The sequence below is a fragment of the Stenella coeruleoalba genome, assembly GCF_951394435.1.
Source record: "Stenella coeruleoalba genome assembly, chromosome: X".
NCBI lineage: Eukaryota > Metazoa > Chordata > Mammalia > Artiodactyla > Delphinidae > Stenella > Stenella coeruleoalba.
The window spans coordinates 90923351-90942355 of record NC_137152.1 but is presented as its reverse complement, the minus strand read 5'-3'; the positions used below and the strand labels follow the sequence as shown (position 1 = coordinate 90942355).

At 44.0% G+C, this 19005-nt stretch overlaps 1 protein-coding gene across 1 annotated transcript in view; it reads left to right on the top strand.

Annotated features, from left to right (window-relative positions):
* Positions 1-19005, top strand: part of TRPC5 (transient receptor potential cation channel subfamily C member 5) — a gene marked incomplete at both ends in the record, with an annotated part of 134173 nt that overhangs the window by 72939 nt on the left and 42229 nt on the right. Inside the window, 3 exons of the mRNA XM_079910292.1 lie at positions 6303-6639; positions 8003-8142; positions 12559-12881. Of these exons, the coding sequence (XP_079766418.1) occupies positions 6303-6639; positions 8003-8142; positions 12559-12881 (800 nt within the window). The remainder of the gene's footprint in view (positions 1-6302; positions 6640-8002; positions 8143-12558; positions 12882-19005) is intronic.

Genomic DNA, 19005 nt, shown 5'->3' with positions numbered 1-19005 from the left:
TTCTTTTTATAAAATGGTGGTAACAGAAGATCAAAGGGGCATAGGTTTTTTTTCTTTTTTTTTTTCATGTCCTTACTTGGCAAAATAATCTCTGGATTTGGAGGGGAGTGGCCTTCACTGGTCTGTTGAGAGCCAGCCATCTGGGAACCTGACACCTTTACCATCTGTAGCGCTTGTGCAGGAGTCTGAACACAAACCTTATCGTCCCGTTACTTCTTTCACGTGAGTTTGGCTGGCCTCTCAGTGGGATCCTGCAGGCAGAATCACTGTCACTCTCTCTTGTTGGGACCCTCTCCCCTTGTGCGCCACACAGAACCGGGCACAGCACGTGTACAGAGCTACTTGTTAAAATGCCTGAACTGAATCACGTGGACCTTGCATCCCCTTGGCTATGAGCAAGTCAGATTCTGTTCTGCCTTGGGTTCAGCATGGGAATCAGGCACTAAAGTCAGGTGATTATTTAGACAGCTGGCAGGTAGGTCCCTTATAGCTAGATAACTGGCTGATGAGGTACTCACTTTATTTTATTTTATTTTTTTTGAGGTACTCACTTTAAACTGTTAAGGGTGGTTAATAGTTTTACATATTACCACTTCCTACAAACATGAATATAACTTCAAGGCCTAAACCCAAAGCAACAAATGATGTGGGCATTTCAGTCACTGTGGCAAGGCCAATGGGGAAGATACTGGAAAATTCAGCTTTCTGCAGGCCTCAGCTCATACCATCCAGAGATTGATAGAGTACAGTGTTTAAGAGCTTAGTCTATGGTCAGCCAAGCGAGAGCTCCCGTCCTGGCTCCACTACTTACCGAGAATGTGAGCTTGGGCTCAGTCTCATCGTCTATAAAATGGGTATGACACTGATATCTGCCTTTAGGGTTGCTGTGAGATGATCTGTGTGAAAATCTGGTACAGTGTCTGGCACACTATAAGAGCTCATTGTATGGTAGTTAATCTATGTTAAGAATAGCTCCTAGTTGCAACTCCTAAGGGACTTGACTTACCTATCAGACTTCACCCCCTACATACACTGAGGGCAAAACTTCCCAAATTGTTCTACAGGTTCAAGGCAATCGCTATTAAAAACCCAGGTTCCTTTTTTGCATAAATTGACAAGAAGATCATAAAATTCACATGAAATGCAATGGAGGCAGAATAGCCAAAACAATTTTGAAAAAGAGCAAAGAATTTAGAAGATTCGTGCTTCTCAATTTCAAAAGTTACTACAGAGCTACTGTAATCAAGACAGTGGGGTACTGGCATAAGGATACACTTACTGATAAATGGAATAGAATTAAGAATCCAAAAATAAACCCTTATATTTATGGTTAGTTGATTTTCAACCAGGGTACCAAAATGATTTAATGGGGAAATAGTAGTTTTTTCAAAAAATGGTGCTGGGACTGATCTTGGGTGGCCTCGGCCTGTACTGGCTTGAAGCAGGATTTCGATTCCCCAGCCAGAGATTGAAGTCAGGCCTCAGCAGTGAGAACACTGAATCCAATCATTAGACCATCAGGGACAGTAGCCAGTGACAAGGCCCTGGCCTGTCGGCTTTGCAGAAATGAATTTCCACAAAGAGATGGAAAGTGGTGAAACAAGTGTTTATTAGGAGGAAAAAGAGTACGTGTGAATAGACACACGGGCAGGCTCAGAGACAGAGTTACACCACGTGGTAGTTTGAATCACTTAAATGGGGCATTTCTTCCGGGTTTCCTGTGGCCAATCACCTCGCTTTGCCTGGCTCTGAGTCTGTATTTGGTCTTTCTCAGGGTTCTCCCCTGTGTGCGAGCACACCTCTTAACCAAGATGGATTCTAGCGAAGAGGTCTATGGGTAGGTTGACATCACTTACTATGGGGTGGCGCCTCCTCCCTTTTTGACCCCCCAAGGAGCCTTTCTGCGCTCGTGTAGTTGGGAAGGTCTCCTTGACCTCGAGAATGAGAAATATATGGTCTCTTTATCTGTTATCTGGGCAGGGCTTAGCTCCTCCTCGCTCCTGCTATTATCTTTGTCTTGGAGTATCTGTCCACAGGGGACGGACTCTAGCTGCTCAGCCTGGGGTCCATCTATCTCCTGCCTCAGGACAAAGGGAATATCCACAGGCAAATAAATGAAGTCGGACCCCTTCCTCATACAATATGCAAAACTTAATTTAAAATGGATCAAAGACCTAAGTATAAGAGGTAAAGCTATCAAACTCAGAGACAGACACATAGGTGTAAATCTTTGTGACCTTGGATTGAGCGATGTTTCTTATATATGGCTGCAACAGCCCAAGCAACAAAAGAAAACATGAAATGGACTTCATCAAAACTAAAAACTGTTGCTCTAGGCTCTGTACAGTTCGGCCTTTATAGTGCGGTCAAGCATACAACACACGGGCACTGCTGTTTTTCCTGCAGCCCCTCTTTGTGAGGCGTTCTCGAAATCCACTAGAGATGGATTAAATAGACTCAAATTGGAACTTCAATATGCGAGCAGGAGTTAGGACTGTGCTTTCAAAGCTCACAGATGTGTCTGGATTAGATACTACATGGTGGCTTGAGACAAGTTTGTTTTGTAATATTCTAATTGCAGTTTGTTCTGCCAGAGTCCATACCACCCTATACTACTCTTGTCAGATATAAACATAGAAAATAAAAACCTGTTCAACTTTGAAATTATTATGTTCAGCCAAATCGAAAATCAGAGCAGAGGCATTGAACGTAAAGGTTGGGTGGTCATATCCACTATTAAAAGAAGTTTCACATCCGCATTTTTACTTTAGGGGAGAGGGATTTCTTGGGTCAGAGTTATTGGGGATACACAAGGAGAAGAAGTCCTAGGAGACCATAAAGACCGTGGCAAAGTGGTCCAAATATCTGGTTCTGGCAGCAGCTGGGGGACAATACTGTAGAACAGCAAACTACAAATTGCTGCCTGTTTTGTTAATAAAGTTTTATTGGCACACAACTACACCCATTCATTTACATACTATGTATCGCTGAGTTTGTGCTGAAACAGCTGAATTGAGTCTTTGCAAAAGGGACGATATGGTCTGCGAAGTCCCAAATACTTACTATCTGGCCCTTTACAGAAAAAGTTTGCTGACCCCTGCTGTGTAACACCAGTACTACAGTCTGGATATCTCCACTTAGATGTCCCACAGACAAATCTAACTCAGCAGGTATAAAAATGCATGCATCTCCGTAACTTGCTCCAGCTTCAGTGTTCCCACTCTCGATTAATGGCACTACTGTCCACCAATTCACCCAAAAGAGAAGCCTCCTCCCTTTTACCCTCTCACCCTATATATTACTTCACTTCCCACCCATCACCACATCCTGCCAATTCTACCTCCTCACTATATTTTGAATCTGAGCGCATCTCTTCATTTCCACTGCCATTACCTTAGTCTGAGTCACGATCATTTTGTACAACATTGACAACAGCTTTCTGACTGGTCTTCCTGCCCCTAGTTTTGCCCACCCTCTGCCCCCAATCCATTTTCTACTCAATAATCATAGGATCTTTCTAATGTCTAAATCTGATTCTGGCACACGCATAATGATATATGCAGCTAAGATTTAATGATCCCTTACTATTTGCTACACATAGTTCTAAGTGCTTCATGTATAGTAACTGATCTTAATCCTCACATGAATCCTATATGGCAGATGTTGTTATTAACTCCATTCTTTAGATGAAGACTTTGAAGAGCAGAGAGAACCAGTGCAATCTAGCTCGAGTGTCTATAGTCTTAACTACTCTACTATACTGCTCTACACACACACACACACACACACACACACACACACACACACACACACGAACCTATCATTTATGGCTTCTCATTGCTCTTAAAATGAGTCATACTATTTATAATGGCCAAAGACTATCATTTTTTTTTTGAGTTGTGTAGCCCTTTATTAGCGACTAAAATATAAGGTATCTGTTGTACAACACGGGTAGTAATTGACTATAACTGGAGATTTTTATATTCTAATACAGATCATTTATAAATGCAATTTCTTTATTAAAAAGCTTCCACCCTTTTTGTTTGTTTGTGTACAATTTGCAAAACTATTCTGAAAGCGGAGTATATGTGTACAAGTCTGCAAGGAGTGCAAATTCAGGATATGGTAAATGTTTCACAAGTTACTTTCCAAAAACTGACTGCCACAACTGTGCCAAAGACTATCATTTTGATCTCCTGTAGCCCCTGCCTACCTCTCCAGCCTCATCGCTTGCCATCCGCAGCCTTGCAGTTCAAGCAGCAGTCTCCCCAGACGGCTCTACCTCCCCATACCAGTCACGCTCTTTTTCACCTCCATGCCTTTAGTCATGTTATCCCCGCTACTCTGGCTGTTTACTCTCTTCCCATGTCCTTCACTACACCTAGCCAGCTTCTACACATCCTTCAATGCTCCACTCAGGTCTTACCTGCTCCAGAAAGCCTTTGCAGAGCAGTCCGAATTTGCCCTTCCTTTGTGCTCCCATTACGCCTTGTTTTCCTATCCATTTCCATGCCCTCACTAGACTGTTTCATAACTGTCTTTTTATATATGTGTCTCCCTCACTAGACTGGGTGCTTCCAGTGCTTCTCCCATTGCATCCAAATAGTTTGCTTTACCTTCCTACTTTTCTATACTTTTTTTTCTAGGACCTTTTCGTCCCAGCCTTTGGCATAAGCTATAATGCCAAGAAGAGTAGAAAGGGACTGTATGGGATTTTGTCTTTTTGTGTGTAAATGTGTGAAAAGGAGATGTGAGGACATAAGGGGGATCGTGAACATCTTTGGAGAAAATGAGATCACATGATAAAAAGACTTTAGAGCTTTTTTTTTTTTTGTCATCTAGTAATAGTAACCTGCTTTAGGGTAGGCTAGTCCCTAAAACGGATAATGGCTCAAACACAATAGAATTATCTCAGTCATGTAACTGTCCAAGACAGATATTCTTGGTCAACAAGATAGTTCTCCTCCACATAGTGACTGAAGGACACGGGCTGACAGAAGCCCCTAGGCCACCCTGAGCTACCACACCCCACTCAGCAAGAAGGGGGAGAGAACATGGAGGAGCACACATGGGGGACATATATAGTCCAGGCCTAGAGGTGCCACTCATCATTTCTCCTCACATTCCATTATTGAGAACTTGGTCATGTGGCCACGCCTCACTGCAAGGGAGCCTGGGAGATGTAGTCCAGCCTGTGCTCAAGGACGAAAGAATGGTTTTGGTGGGAAGCTAGTGACCTTCACAGATACACTGACAGTAAAATTGGGCTAGTTTACCTCGGGTGTTAGGTAAATGATGGAAGAATTTTATTTCCTTTGTACTAGTAAGCTGTATGGTGCAGTGCTGTTTAACCTTTCCCATGGGAAGCTGGAGTAATGAGATAGAGGCAATCTTTATAATCATTGCTGACAGTTGAGCTCCCTATTGAGTTGCTTACCAGGAAGTAACAGCCGGAGGGTGACTTGCAATGCTGATGATCTCTTAACTATTAATCACTGACACTCTGTAGATTGCCTTTAAGTAAAATCCCAGCTGAGTTTAGACACTGTCGTATAATCTTGGCCCCCAAACAGCTTTGGCTCCTTTGCATGTCTAGACTAGAGAGCGTGTTAAATAAATGGCAAAGTAGCAACCTGATTCTTTGCTAGCCAACCAAGAGGTGCTCAGAACCAAAAGGGAAAAAAGAAAACGTCAAAAAGGGAACTCATTTCCATTCCAAACCACAGCCACAGGCATGAGCTTATTTGCTGCCAGTTCGTGTTTGCCCAGAGTACACATTTGTTGGTGACCTCATGTAAGCTAGGGGAATGAGTAAAAGTGAATCCATCTGAAATGAAACATCCCCATGATTCTCTGCTAAGAGGCATGTACATTCCCGGGAGAACTTTGTAAAACAGCTGCCCACGCTCTACTCCCCGGGGAGGCTCATTTAGTGGGCTGTGGTGTGACTTGGGAATTGGGATTTTTTTTCATGTTCCCTGGATGATTCTGACGCAGAGCCAGGTTCGGGGAAGCATCTCTCTAACACAATGGGAGGGGGAATAGGGGGCCACGCCAAAGCACAAACCGGAGTGATTGATTCTGTTTAATGTATGAAACAAATAATCAACCCTAAGGAAGATCCAGTCTCCTAGCTTGACATGCAGAGCTGTCTCTGAGGTTAGACCCACGCATGGGAGCCTGGAGATCAGGCCTCCTCTGGGGATTGGCCGTGCAGCTGGCTATAAACTAGGAGAGCTATTATGAATGTAGACTTCCACCTGGACACCCCAGATGCCTGACTTGTTCTCTTCTTTTCCCAGTTTGTGGCCCAGCCCAACTGCCAACAGTTGCTTGCCACTCTGTGGTACGATGGCTTCCCTGGATGGCGGCGGAAACACTGGGTAGTCAAGCTTCTGACGTGCATGACCATTGGGTTCCTGTTTCCCATGCTGTCTATTGCTTATCTGATCTCACCCAGGAGCAACCTTGGGCTGTTCATCAAGAAACCCTTTATCAAGTTTATCTGCCACACAGCCTCATATCTGACCTTCCTCTTCATGCTTCTCCTGGCTTCTCAGCACATCATCAGGACGGACCTCCATGTGCAGGGGCCTCCCCCGACTGTAGTGGAATGGATGATATTGCCTTGGGTTCTCGGTGAGTCAAAGAGACCAGGAGCTATGGCCAGACTGCCTGCTGGTCCTGTCTAAAGAAACTACTGGAATAGGCAGTTGGACTGGCCCTGAATTCGGGTACCTTCCCTCTGTGCAGTGGGGTTGTCCTTTGTTGGGAGTGTCAGAAATGTGGTTCCTTCCTCCCCAGGCCCTGGCCGCTCAGCACCACAGGGTTCACCATGAGATTGACAGTGTACCCATGGCTTGTTTCAGCTAACCTAACATCATCAAGGACAAGGAAGTTGTCTGTCAGTTGATTTAGAGGGAAAGCCAAGTGTTAAGTCAGGACAGGTTCAGGTAAGCTAGGCAGGGCAAGTGCTGGTCAGTCTATTCAATGCCTTCTTTCCCATAACTGGGGTTGGGGGGCAGGGGTGGCACTCGGATCTGCTGCTTTCCTGTGACTACTCCACACAATCCCACTACTTATTCAGGGTCCACATCCTATTTGGATACTGATTTCACAACCAGAGGGAAACCTTGGGAAATTCACACAAGTCATGGTTAAAGCAGCCTTACCAGAAGCCTCCAGGCATAATTCCATTGCATTGGACCCTCCAATGCATTTCCATCCTCCAAGTCCTTGCTGCTCGAACCGTGGTCCCCAAACCAGCAACGTCAGCATCATCTGGGAACCTGTGAGACATGCAGAATCTCAAGTCTCACCCTGGGTCTGTGGAATCAGAATCTGCATGATCTCCGGTAGATTCCCGCGTATTTTAAAGTCTGAGACTCACTGCTTTAGACCACAGCCACACCTTTTACTGCTTTCCACATTCCAAAGCTAAAGAAACATCTATGCCATCAGGCAGAATTCCATGAAACCCACACGCAATGAGAGGAGAGAGGAGAAAAGAGGATTCTAAATTATTCTGGGCCCCATAGCCTAGCTCCAGTCCCAACATCCAGTACTTTGGACCATGGCCAGCTTTTGCTCACCTCAAAGCTCATTGAGAAGTTTTCCCTCTAGCACATAGTGGAAACTAAGGACTATGGGATAATATTGACCTAATTAATTCATTGATGAAATTACCCCTACTCTAAAATGGGAAGAGGGTAGAATCAGACGCCCTGAATTGCAACAACATTCCAGTAACTGTGGTAACGATGTAAAAGTGAGTAGTATCCAGAAAATTATAACATATAGACATCTTTAGGTAAAGCCTATCTTGGCGAGTTCAAGACAGGGAGGTGAGGTAGTAAAGAAAGAAGAAAGTTATTACTATCTCTAGGGGCTCCACTGACCCCCAATTCATTCATTGATTTCCTCTTTCTTCATTTGGGAGAATCCTGCTATGATGTCTAGTCTGACGCTGTGAAGAAATAAATCTTTTGCCTCCATTCTTCAGGTTTCATTTGGGGGGAGATTAAGGAAATGTGGGATGGTGGATTTACTGAATACATCCATGATTGGTGGAACCTGATGGATTTTGCAATGAACTCACTCTACCTGGCAACTATTTCCTTGAAGATCGTGGCCTATGTCAAGGTAACTTGGAATGTTCGCCATTTTTCTTAAACAATGATTTTGGTTACATTAAGCTTTAGCTGTGGGAGCATAAAAAGTTTAGGAGGAAAGTGCTGATGACAGTCCAGTCCATGTGGAAAAGTACCATAAAACAGACATTCTTTCAGTGGTTTGTAAGCAGTGTCCACCTAACCAAAGAAAGTGGAGAATGGAGCAATTTGCAAATGAATTCTTAGCTTCTTCAACTCTGTCATCCATCTCAATTAGCGTTTACGTCCTTTCTACAATGTCCTCGCCAAGAAGATGGCCCACTGATGCTTGCACGGGGCAGAGACTAGGAAATTCACTGAATTTCCAGAAGCCTCTCTCAATACTTGTCACTTCATTAAAAGGTGCTACTTTGTATTTTTCTAATATTATTCTCCCTGTGACACATCCATTAGTAATCCTTCCTCCCTGTAGGGTCAAACGGAACGGGGCTGTTCCTTCTCTATAAAGGGCTTCCAATATGAAGTCATCTCTCCCTAACCCGCTGAGCTGTCTCTTCCCAGAGCTAAATATTCACACTTCCCTCAAGTGTTCTTCATTGGATAGGGAGCAGAACCCTAGAATCACATCACTTCCACCACCAGGATGATCATTCAAGCTGTTATGAATCCCGCCTTTCGAGTATCACCCAATCTATGTCTCTCTACGAATCTAGATCACACACACACACACACACACACACACACACCAACTTGATGTTGTCCCTGCACAATGTACAGCCTGAATTATCCTGAAAAACAGCTTCATGTCCAACACCTCATGCTGGGTAGTCACAGGCTCTGAGTTCGAGTTTGGTGCTCATTAGATAATGGCATGGCTGTGCTCCCTATACCCTGAATTGAACTGCTCCAGCGTGAGAAAGGCTGACAATCCCATCTCCAAGATTGTCTAGTCAGTCATGCTTTTTGGCACTAAATCCCACATGAAGGAGTTTTAGAATGGGAATATGGCTGTCCCCCAAATCGCCAACTTAGTTTATTTTTATATCCCTAATATGCATATTGCATAAATTTTAAGACCTTTGGAGTTAGTTACATGGAGCGTGAATATTGAATGCAGTCCTGAAACATTTTTGAAAGCCTAAGAGTATGCTTTCACTGGTGGTGATCGTTTAACACATACTTACAACTTCGTTACAAGAAAAAGCTGGTAAGGAAAATGTTTGAATCTCTGGTTAATGTGCCTGGATGACTAAGTAACACTGTTTGCCTAAAAAAAAAAATTCTTCGTTTGGCAGTGGTATTTATAGCCTGAAGGGACAATAAATTATCAATCTAGAAATTGGTGGGTTCTGCTTAAACAGGAAAGTTTAGAATAAATGATCAAAGGATTAACCCTTGGGGATGTGAAAATGTGTCAACAGATGCCCAACGTTAGTTAATCACATAACCTGTCCAATTTCACTGGCAAGCCTTCCAAGGACCAGATACTTCCCCACCATAGACTGTAAGGATAAATCAGCTCCACTAAGCTGAGTAAATGCCCCTCAACTGACATTGAACCCAAAAAAAGACATTTGCCAAGAAGTTAGAGTCCTTCTCAAGAAAGGAGAATTTACCAAGCAAGACATTCCACGTGCAGACTGGATTTGCACTGAGAAACTATCAATGGGCAGTCTGGTCCACGCTTGCACAGAGGCACACCAGTCTGAAATGAACTTCTCCAAGTAGGCTGAGCCAACCTCTACGAGGTAAAGACACAGGGCTGGTCCCCAGGCCCTTTGAAAAATTTCAGATCACTATTGTACTGAGGCAGTACAGAAGCACCATGGCATAAACTGGCCTTAAGAAAATCCTTCATTAGCGTGAAAAACTAGTCAACAGTATATATACTCCACCTCACATTATTTTGCTTTTGAGCTCACCCCCCTTTGAAAAGCGTAGAGGCCAATTTTCAAGCTGCATTCCATCCCAAAGAATATAAGAAAACTCACCTGCCTCCCAATATCACTAACTCAAGAGTCAGGAAACGTAAATGTAATCCCTGCTCTGATATTTAGGAGCTAGATTAGCTGGATTACCACAGGCCATCCTTCTACCTCTCTGAGCCTCAGACACGGCCTCTGAAAAATAAAACTGGACTAGATCAATGGATTTCAGGCTTTGAATTGTTTTCCATGGAACCACATCTTGAAATTAAAACTTATGCAGAACTTGAATATATTAAGGAGCTCAAAGGAATGAATTTGAATCGAGGAATGAATCTTCCAGGCCTCCTCTTTGGTTTCCACAGTAGCCACCAGGTGCTTCCACTGAACCCTCGGGCTTGAAGGAACGCAATTTGAAAACCATTTGCGTTTGATCAGGGGTCAGCAAACTATGATCTGCAGGCCAAACTGGGGCCACTGCCACATCTGTTTGTTTATGTATTGCCTGTTAGTTCTAGAAGGAAAGAGTTGAGTAGTTGCCACAGGGACCATATAGTCCACAAAGCCAAAAATATGTACTATCTGGCCCTTGTCAGAAAAAGTCTGCTGACCTCTACGCAGGCTAAACGAGCTCCAAGTTTATCCCCTGCTATCATATTCTATAATATCTTTCTCCAAAAATACACATGCAAAGCATAGATTTGCCACGAGAATCACCTTTCACACTTTTGACTGTCCTGCAAATCCAAACTCACCAGCCCATGGGCAGAAGACTTCCCTGTGGTTACAGGTGTGCCTGTGGAGAGAGAAAACCCTAAATTATGAGTTATGCATGTTCCAGTTGAGAGTACCTAGTTTTAAAATATAGGTCTGTTTTGTTATCAGCAAAGAATCTGCATCTTTCACATAGACCACCAAACCTGTAAAGGCCTATCTAACATATGTGCTGTAATATCAACTATCATATATGTAATATTTAACGGAAATAGTGCTAGACTGAGTGTGCAGAGACCTGAGTTTTGGTCCTGGCTCTGCCACCAACTTGCTGTGTGACCTTAAGCAACTCACTCTGCCTCTCTGGATTTCAGCTCCTCCACTTGTAAAACAGGCATAACAATGTCCACCCCTCACAACGATGCAGCAAATGTTTTCTTTAGAAAGAAAAACAGAGAGATACAAGATTTGGCCAAGAGTGTGTAAGACCAATTGGCCACCCCAAGTCTATTTGAAACAGAAGCAAGTTTTCTCCAAACTCCTCTGACAGTGAAGAATATTGGATACACACAATGATTTTAACAACACCAGTTTCCTCAGTTGTTGGAAGCGAAGCACATTTTAGAAATGCTAACAATATAATTTGGCCCTCGATGCAACATTTTCTCAGGAAAGTTGTTTACATTTAGTCCTGAGAAATTGTGATATTTAGATGAGTGCTCAAGGCAATATGCTTCGGATTGAATTCCAGGCAAAATCTACTTCTGTCTTGGGGAAGGTAAAAAGCAATTTCTTATATTTCCATAACACCTCCCCTTATGGAGTACACAGACGTTCACATATGGATACATAATCACAGACATGTGCAGTGGGTAGGAGTAGATATTATCCTCATTCTCTGGTGAAATTGAGAGAGAGAGAGGCAGTTTTAAGCGACAAAGCCCAAATTGGAGCTCAGACCTCACGTCGAAGCCATCTTTCCACGAGGCGACCTCTAATATTCCAGGAGCTGAAAGCTCAGGCAAGACTGAAAAATGGGCAGCCAACCCCAGAAATCCTGGCTCTTCCCCTTCTTCAACCCCTGGTTCTTCATTTGTGCTAGAGGGACATTGCAATTTGTCAGACTGTCAAAGGAACAATAAAATACATCCATACACCACTGTGTGGACAGTACTAAATTTACTACCTGGAAGGTTGACGTGCCATTTGTAATAGTATGGGAGAAAAGCGTATTGGCAGAAAACTCTGAGTAATGACCCTCTAAGGATGCTCTATCAGCCCCAAACTGCAGTCAGCAGGGAAGTCAACATGAACGCTGCACACTGAGGAGACTGAACCTGTCGCTTGTCCTTCAGTAACTACAAGTCGTCTGCAGTGCTCAGAACAAAATGGGGGATTGGGTAGGAAAGTTGATTTGAAATCTCATTAGGAAGCAGAGCGATTTGGGCATACCTGTGGCTCTGTTCCAGGGACACTTCTCAACAATCTGGTCAACTCACACTTCAAAAATGTCTGTTGATAAACTACAGGTGGTTACTCCAGATAATTGCTCTGAAATTCATTTTTCTACATCTATGTGCTGGGTATATATTTCGATGAGGGTGGGAGGACGAGTGTTATTCGCATCATGTATTGATTGGGTGGGGAAAAAAAGACAAATAGTGCCAATCACGGGGGGAGCTGTTGTATAAATGAATGCTTGATGCTTACTTTCGTGGCTTTATTTGGGTGCAGAAGGGAGAAAAGAGGGGAAAGTTTTCTAAATGCTCGCTGTACCTCTCATCTTGTGCACTTGTTGTTTCTTCCAGTATAATGGTTCTCGTCCAAGGGAAGAATGGGAAATGTGGCACCCAACTCTGATTGCAGAAGCTCTCTTTGCGATATCCAACATTTTAAGTTCGTTGCGTCTCATATCCCTCTTCACAGCCAACTCCCACTTAGGGCCTCTGCAGATCTCTTTGGGGCGCATGTTGCTTGATATCCTCAAATTCCTCTTTATCTACTGCCTGGTACTGCTGGCTTTTGCCAATGGATTGAACCAGCTTTACTTTTATTATGAGACCAGAGCAATCGATGAGCCCAACAACTGCAAGGGGATCCGATGCGAGAAACAGAACAATGCCTTCTCCACGTAAGACTCCCAGCTTTCCTCTTCTGCCTTTTGTCTGCTTTCTCCTTCTTTGCCCTATTTTCCGTCCACAGCTTCATCACTGCCCCTTGACAGTGCATGCAGAGCTCACTTATGGATCAACCCGAAGGGTCTGATGAAGGAAGGTTCTTCCCTCCCTGCAGGGGACCAGGACGGGAAGTAGAGTTAGGTGAGGGAGGAAAGAGACAAACACACAGGGGCTCCCAGGAACTCATCTAAAGGGTTAGTTCTGAACTATTTTGGTCACATCCCATATTTTTAAAGGAATTCATGGGAAGGGGTAAATAATTCCTCTCTCTAAAAAGCAGCACTAACCAAGGAAATGAAGCGGCAAGGCTATACCTCTCAACAAGTGATTGCCAAAGCTAATGTAACTGTTCTGAATCAAGAACAAAGAAAAAGGGAGAGCGCAAAATTACCTGAATGCACCTTGTGATATTGTGATTAATAATAAGAAATATGTATTTGCTCTTTGTCTCCATTTCTGGCACAGAGCTCCGAAAAGCCTTGGAATTTCCTAAGCGATGAGAACAACAAAGGTCTCTTTGGCTGTGTTAACAAAGTGACTTTTGGACCTCACCTAAGGATGGGGGCCGGTTACCCCCATGTGATTAGAGGGTTGGAACATTCAGTCTCACCCCTGCACCTTCAAGGGAGGGGAGAGGGACTGGAAATTGAGTTCAGTTACCAACGGCCAATGATTTAATCAACCGTGACTATGTAATGAACCCTCCATTAAAAACCCAAAAGGACAGGGTTCAGAGAGCTTCCAAGTTGGTGAGCACGTGGAGATTTGGGGAGAGTGGGTGATCAGAGAGGGCAGGGAAGCTCTGCAACCCCGCACATACCTTGCCATATGCCTGTTCTATCTGGCTGTTTCTGAGTTGTATCCTTTTATAATAAACCAGTAATCTAGTCATTTCAATGTTTCTCTCAGTTTTGTGAGGTACTCAAAGCCAAGGAGAGGGCTGTGGGAAGCTCTGATCTATAGCCAGCTGGTCAGAAGCACAGGGGACAACCTGGACTTGTAATTAGCATCTGGGAATGGGGGAAAGGGGAGCGGTCTTGTGGGACTGAGCTCTGAATCCATGGAATCTGACGTTATCTCCCAGGGGTGTCAGAATTGAGTTGACTTGTAGGACACCCAACTGGTGTCAGAGAATTGGTGATATGGGGGGAAAATATCTCCCCATACCCAAAGGCTGGAATTGAGTTAAGACCGCTTAGATGGTGTCAGAGCAATGGGATTTGCTAGAACAGCCCTGGCTCACGGAAACATGTGGTTTGGGAAGAGAAAAATAAATAAGAGGGCAGGGGGATGACGAATCTTTGGTTCCTAGATGCAGAAGAGACAGGCTAAAAGTAAGATGAGAGTCAGCTCAACTTCTGGGGTTAAATTAAGGTTTCAGGTGGGCCAAAAGGCACCAAGCAGTGACTGGAAATGTCTCCTTTTCCCACTTGGGACACAGGAGACAGCTCATGACTCTCTGGCCATGAGTCCACTGCCTCTGGACCTATGGAACCCCTGTGCCTTTTCTTTGTAAACCCAACACCTACTTCTCTAGGACCTTTAAGCTTCCAGAATGGCTTTTATTTTCTCACAAGTCACTGTTAGGGGAAGCAGACAAGAGAAAGAAAATAAGCACATGTCAGGAAAAGTGTTGGGTTCCGGGAGCAGTCCTGAGCTTACCCCGGACTCAGTGTCCTACACCTTGTCCATCTCTAGCCCCTGTTCTGGAGAGAGCCAGTCATCTGGTAATCACAGCAATTACCCCAAGGTCGTGAGAGATTCTTAGTCATTAAATTGAGATACAATTTTCCCCCTTAACTCTATAAACTAGGGCAGATCAATGGACTCAGACATTCTCGAAATGTGTTAAGTAACAAAGGCCAGGGGGAAAGAAAGGGTTTCTGCCTGACCCCAAGTTGCACCAACAGAGAGGGGAAAAAGCAAGGCAATGTAGCCTACCCTTATTATTTGCCTCTAGCAGCATTTCCTAAAATAGATGACAGATAACCACAGTTCACAGGGATATGAATAGACATGAAAACAAGATCTCTGATCAAGTGAGTTTTGGAAATGCTGGGACAAATTTAAGAAGGTTTCTCTACTGCAGGGCTTCTCAGAGATTTTCCATTGTGAATCTATAGTAAAGGGAGAGGTTTTCCCAAATGTATTGACCAAGATGCTCTTCCCGTGAATAAAGTTTGGAAAATGTTGCCTCGCCGCGTTGCCTATTTTATAGCACCCACCCCCTCCACTAGGCAACACTCCCTCCCTCTCCTCCCAGAACTCAGGGCAAAATCTTGGACGGGGAAACCAGACTTATGTGAAAGGGGGAAAGAGGCCAAAATGGGACGACAAAGAGACAGTGCCGTTTTGGTGAAGCCAACCAGGAGTGGACAAAGGCAACTGGTCACCTCGCTAATGCCTCTTGACTAGGAACTGCTTCCTCTCCTGCATTAGTCTAGAGACAGAACTCACATCAACCTGTTTTCAATACAAAGAGCAATTTTGTAGTGGCTTGAGCACCAGGAGACCGTATCTGTTCCCATCAAAGCATTCAACAGAATCGCACACCTGAATGCAAGGCGCCTTCCGGGAGGCCAGGTCCCTGCCAATTACCCTCTCACATGAACTCTGCTGAGGAAGTTTATGAAATGCCTCCTTGTAAGTCTGTAGTGATTATTAACACCCCTGTTGCCAACTGACATTGGTTCTCATCACTTGCCCAGCAGGGACAATTGACAAGAATGGGCACCTGCAGTACGTGAAGTTATCTCTTGGGGTGTCAGGTATAAAGAAGCATTGTCATGCTGGGGGCAGATCAGCAGTAATGTTACCTTAACTTCCCTTCTAGGTGTTGATTTCTTTTTTCCTCCACAGAAGTCTGACTCAGATTTATGTTTTCCTTTAAATGCCTCAACTCAGGCATTTATAATACCTGCTAAAATACATGCTACTTAGAGCGTCAGAAAGACTCTGTTTTTAGAGAAGGGGAAAAGGGAGCTTGTTAACAGATCTGACGTAAACTATGGCATCTGCTTGCTGTCACCCTTTTCCTTCTGATTCTCCAGAGATGTCATTGCTATTCTCCTGCTTAAAAAAGAAAAATTTTTCTGGGCACACAATTCAGGGGGACCTTGTTATCCTTGCTGACAAGCACATGACAGTACTGTGGGCGGTTTGAGTTCAGTATTCAATACTGGCCTTCATCCACCGTTGAGAGCAATGGGGAAGGCATCCTTCGGCGGGCACGGGGCTTGGGAAGAAACAGGGCGGAAGTGGCAAAAAGCTAACTTGGTGGTGCTGTTTCTCCTTCTGAGGTCCTGACCCTCAACTCCAGATGCCTCCTGAACACACCTGGCTGTGCCGCAGGCCTCTCAAACACAACATCCACAACTAAATTCCTTATCTCTATAGCCCCACCCCAAACCCACTTCCGTCTTAATTCCTCATCTCATTCAATGACACCAGGCAGACTCCTAGGAGTCATCTGGGACTCTCCCCCTCTCCCCCAAGCAACACATCCTGTCTCACACTCACTTCCTAAATATCTCTTAAACCCATCCTCTGTACACACACACACACACACACACACACACACACACACCCCACTGTCTTGATTCAGGCCTAAACCATCTTTCCCCAAAACTGCTGGGTCTTAAGTGGTCTTAAGTGGTCTCCCTGCCTCCAGTCTTGTTGCCCCCGCAAACGATTTCCCACCCACCACACAGAAGTTTCTAAATACTAGTCTTATCTTGTCGCCCCCTGGTCTCATGCCTGCCTGGTATCTTTATATTCTCCAGCAGAAAATTCTCCTTTTTCCTATAGCTCACAGGGCCTGGGAATCTGGAGCCCGCCTCTCACGCCTGTCACTCCTCTCCTCCATAGTCAACGTCTTGCTCTTCCCAACTTCAGGAGAGCATCTCGGCCCTACAGGCCCTGGTATGTGACACGCCACTCCCTCTTCCTGGAATGCCCAACCCCACCTGGCCAGCCTGGACCACTCTCATGCATCCTTCAAGCATCTGCCAAAGCCTCACCTGCTGTTTTAAGGCTTTTCTTACCCACTCCGACCCCACTCTCAGATACAGTCTCCTTGTGTGTCTCCCATGGCATTCTAAGTCCATCTCCGTTATAATAGATAACCTATAATAATAAAGGTACTAGTCATAATAATAATGTAATAGATAACATATTTCAGTCATTTGTTGTCTCTTACCCACCAGACTGAGACCCCCATTTTAGAGGCCTTGCTCCTACCATAGACATAAAGGGGTTCAACATGCCCATTGAACAACTGAATGAAAGGATGAATTCTAGTAGCAATCCTATCTTTAGTTCTAGAAGATTCACTTCTGCTTCTGCCCCCCTCACATGGCTAATGTATCTAGCCAGCTCTGTCACTCTACAGATCCACTTGCTGTCAGAGAAAACCCTTGGCCTTTCTCCTACCTCCCTCATCCTGTACGTGGGCACTTGGCCAGAGAACAAAGTTCTACATTGATCCCTACTAAACTTCATCTTGTTAGTTCCAGCCCCTTGCTCCAAGCTGTTGAAATCTTGCTGAATCTTGATTCTGTCGTCCACTCTATCAGCTGTCTCTCCCAGTCTTGTATCGTCTGAAGATCTAAAAAGCTTGCCACCTATTCTCATCCAAAGCATTGATAAAACTGTCATTCAGGCTTGGTATTCGCTGGGTGGAATATTGGGTGGCTATTAAAATTACATTTATGAAATGTGTGATTTTTAACACATTTTTGACCGGAGATGTATTACGGCCCCAGGTGTCAGTTTCTGCAAAAATGTCCCGGTCAATAATGGGTTCAAAACACAAAAATTGTACACACTATGATTGCAACTAACAAAACTGCAACTAGATACGCAAATGAGTGACCATCTACAAAGGCAATAAAGAAACGTGAAACAACAAGGTTGGATTTACGTGGGAGGTTACTAAAAGTCATAAAAATAGCATATTTGCTGAGTGCTAGGTCCAGGCACTATTAAAAAAATGAGCCTGACATGAATTAACTCATTTAATCCTCACAATCATGCTCTGAGGTAGGCACTATTATTATTGCCCATTTTACAGATTGAGAAATTAGGGTACAAAGCAGTTAAGCAGACTGCTCCCAGTCACAAAGGTGATAGTGACAGAGTCCGGATTTCAATCCAGGCATACAAGTTCCAGTCTGTGCTTGTATCCAGGGGTGCAAGTGTGAGACTGATTTTGTAAAGGTATGCAAAATTAGTTGTGTGAAGTTGCAATAATCATGAATATACGTAAAGCTGAAGAGGACAGAGCCATGACCTAGCAGATCACTTGGGACCTCCTTGTAAACCATCACCATTCATTTGTGGCTATTCCTACTTAACCAATGGTGATTTCTCTACCCAACATTCAGCCCATATTTTCCCATCTTATTTATATGGATACAAACTCAGTCCCCGTCAAAGGCTCTTCTTTTTGTTCTGACCAGGTTTTAAAGGTCCTTATTGAGTATCTCAGCTTTTTCTCCTAATTTCAGCTCATAGCCTTCCTGCTGTTGTTATCACGGGAAGGGTGCCACTCATTCATACTTTCCTTACTTATGTGCTTCTATAATCTTTTATAGATTTATTCAACATTCACTCAGCAACTCCTATGTGCCAGGCAATGAGGATACTGAGTAAATGGCATCCTTATCCTCAAGAAGTTCATAGTCTAATGGAGAACACAAGTGAACAATTAGAATAGCCACATTTTTAATGCTTACTATATGCCGAGCACTGTGCCGAGTGTGTTACATGCAGTACTTTATGTGATTAAAAAAAAAAAAAAGGTGGTTAAGTGTTTGGACTCCAGAGTCAGAAGAGCTGGGTATAAATCCTACCTCTGCCATTTTCTGCCTGTGTGACCACTCTGTGCCTCAGTTTCTCATCTGAAAAAAAAAAGAATAGTAGCTACTTCATAGGGTTATTTTGAGAATCAAATATTACAATGTGTGCCTGGCACATAGTAAGAGCACAATAAATGATAACAGTTAGTATTTATCCTACAAATGACCATTTTAGAGATGAGGAACTTGAAGTTTAAAGAGGCTGTGCCACTTTCCCAAA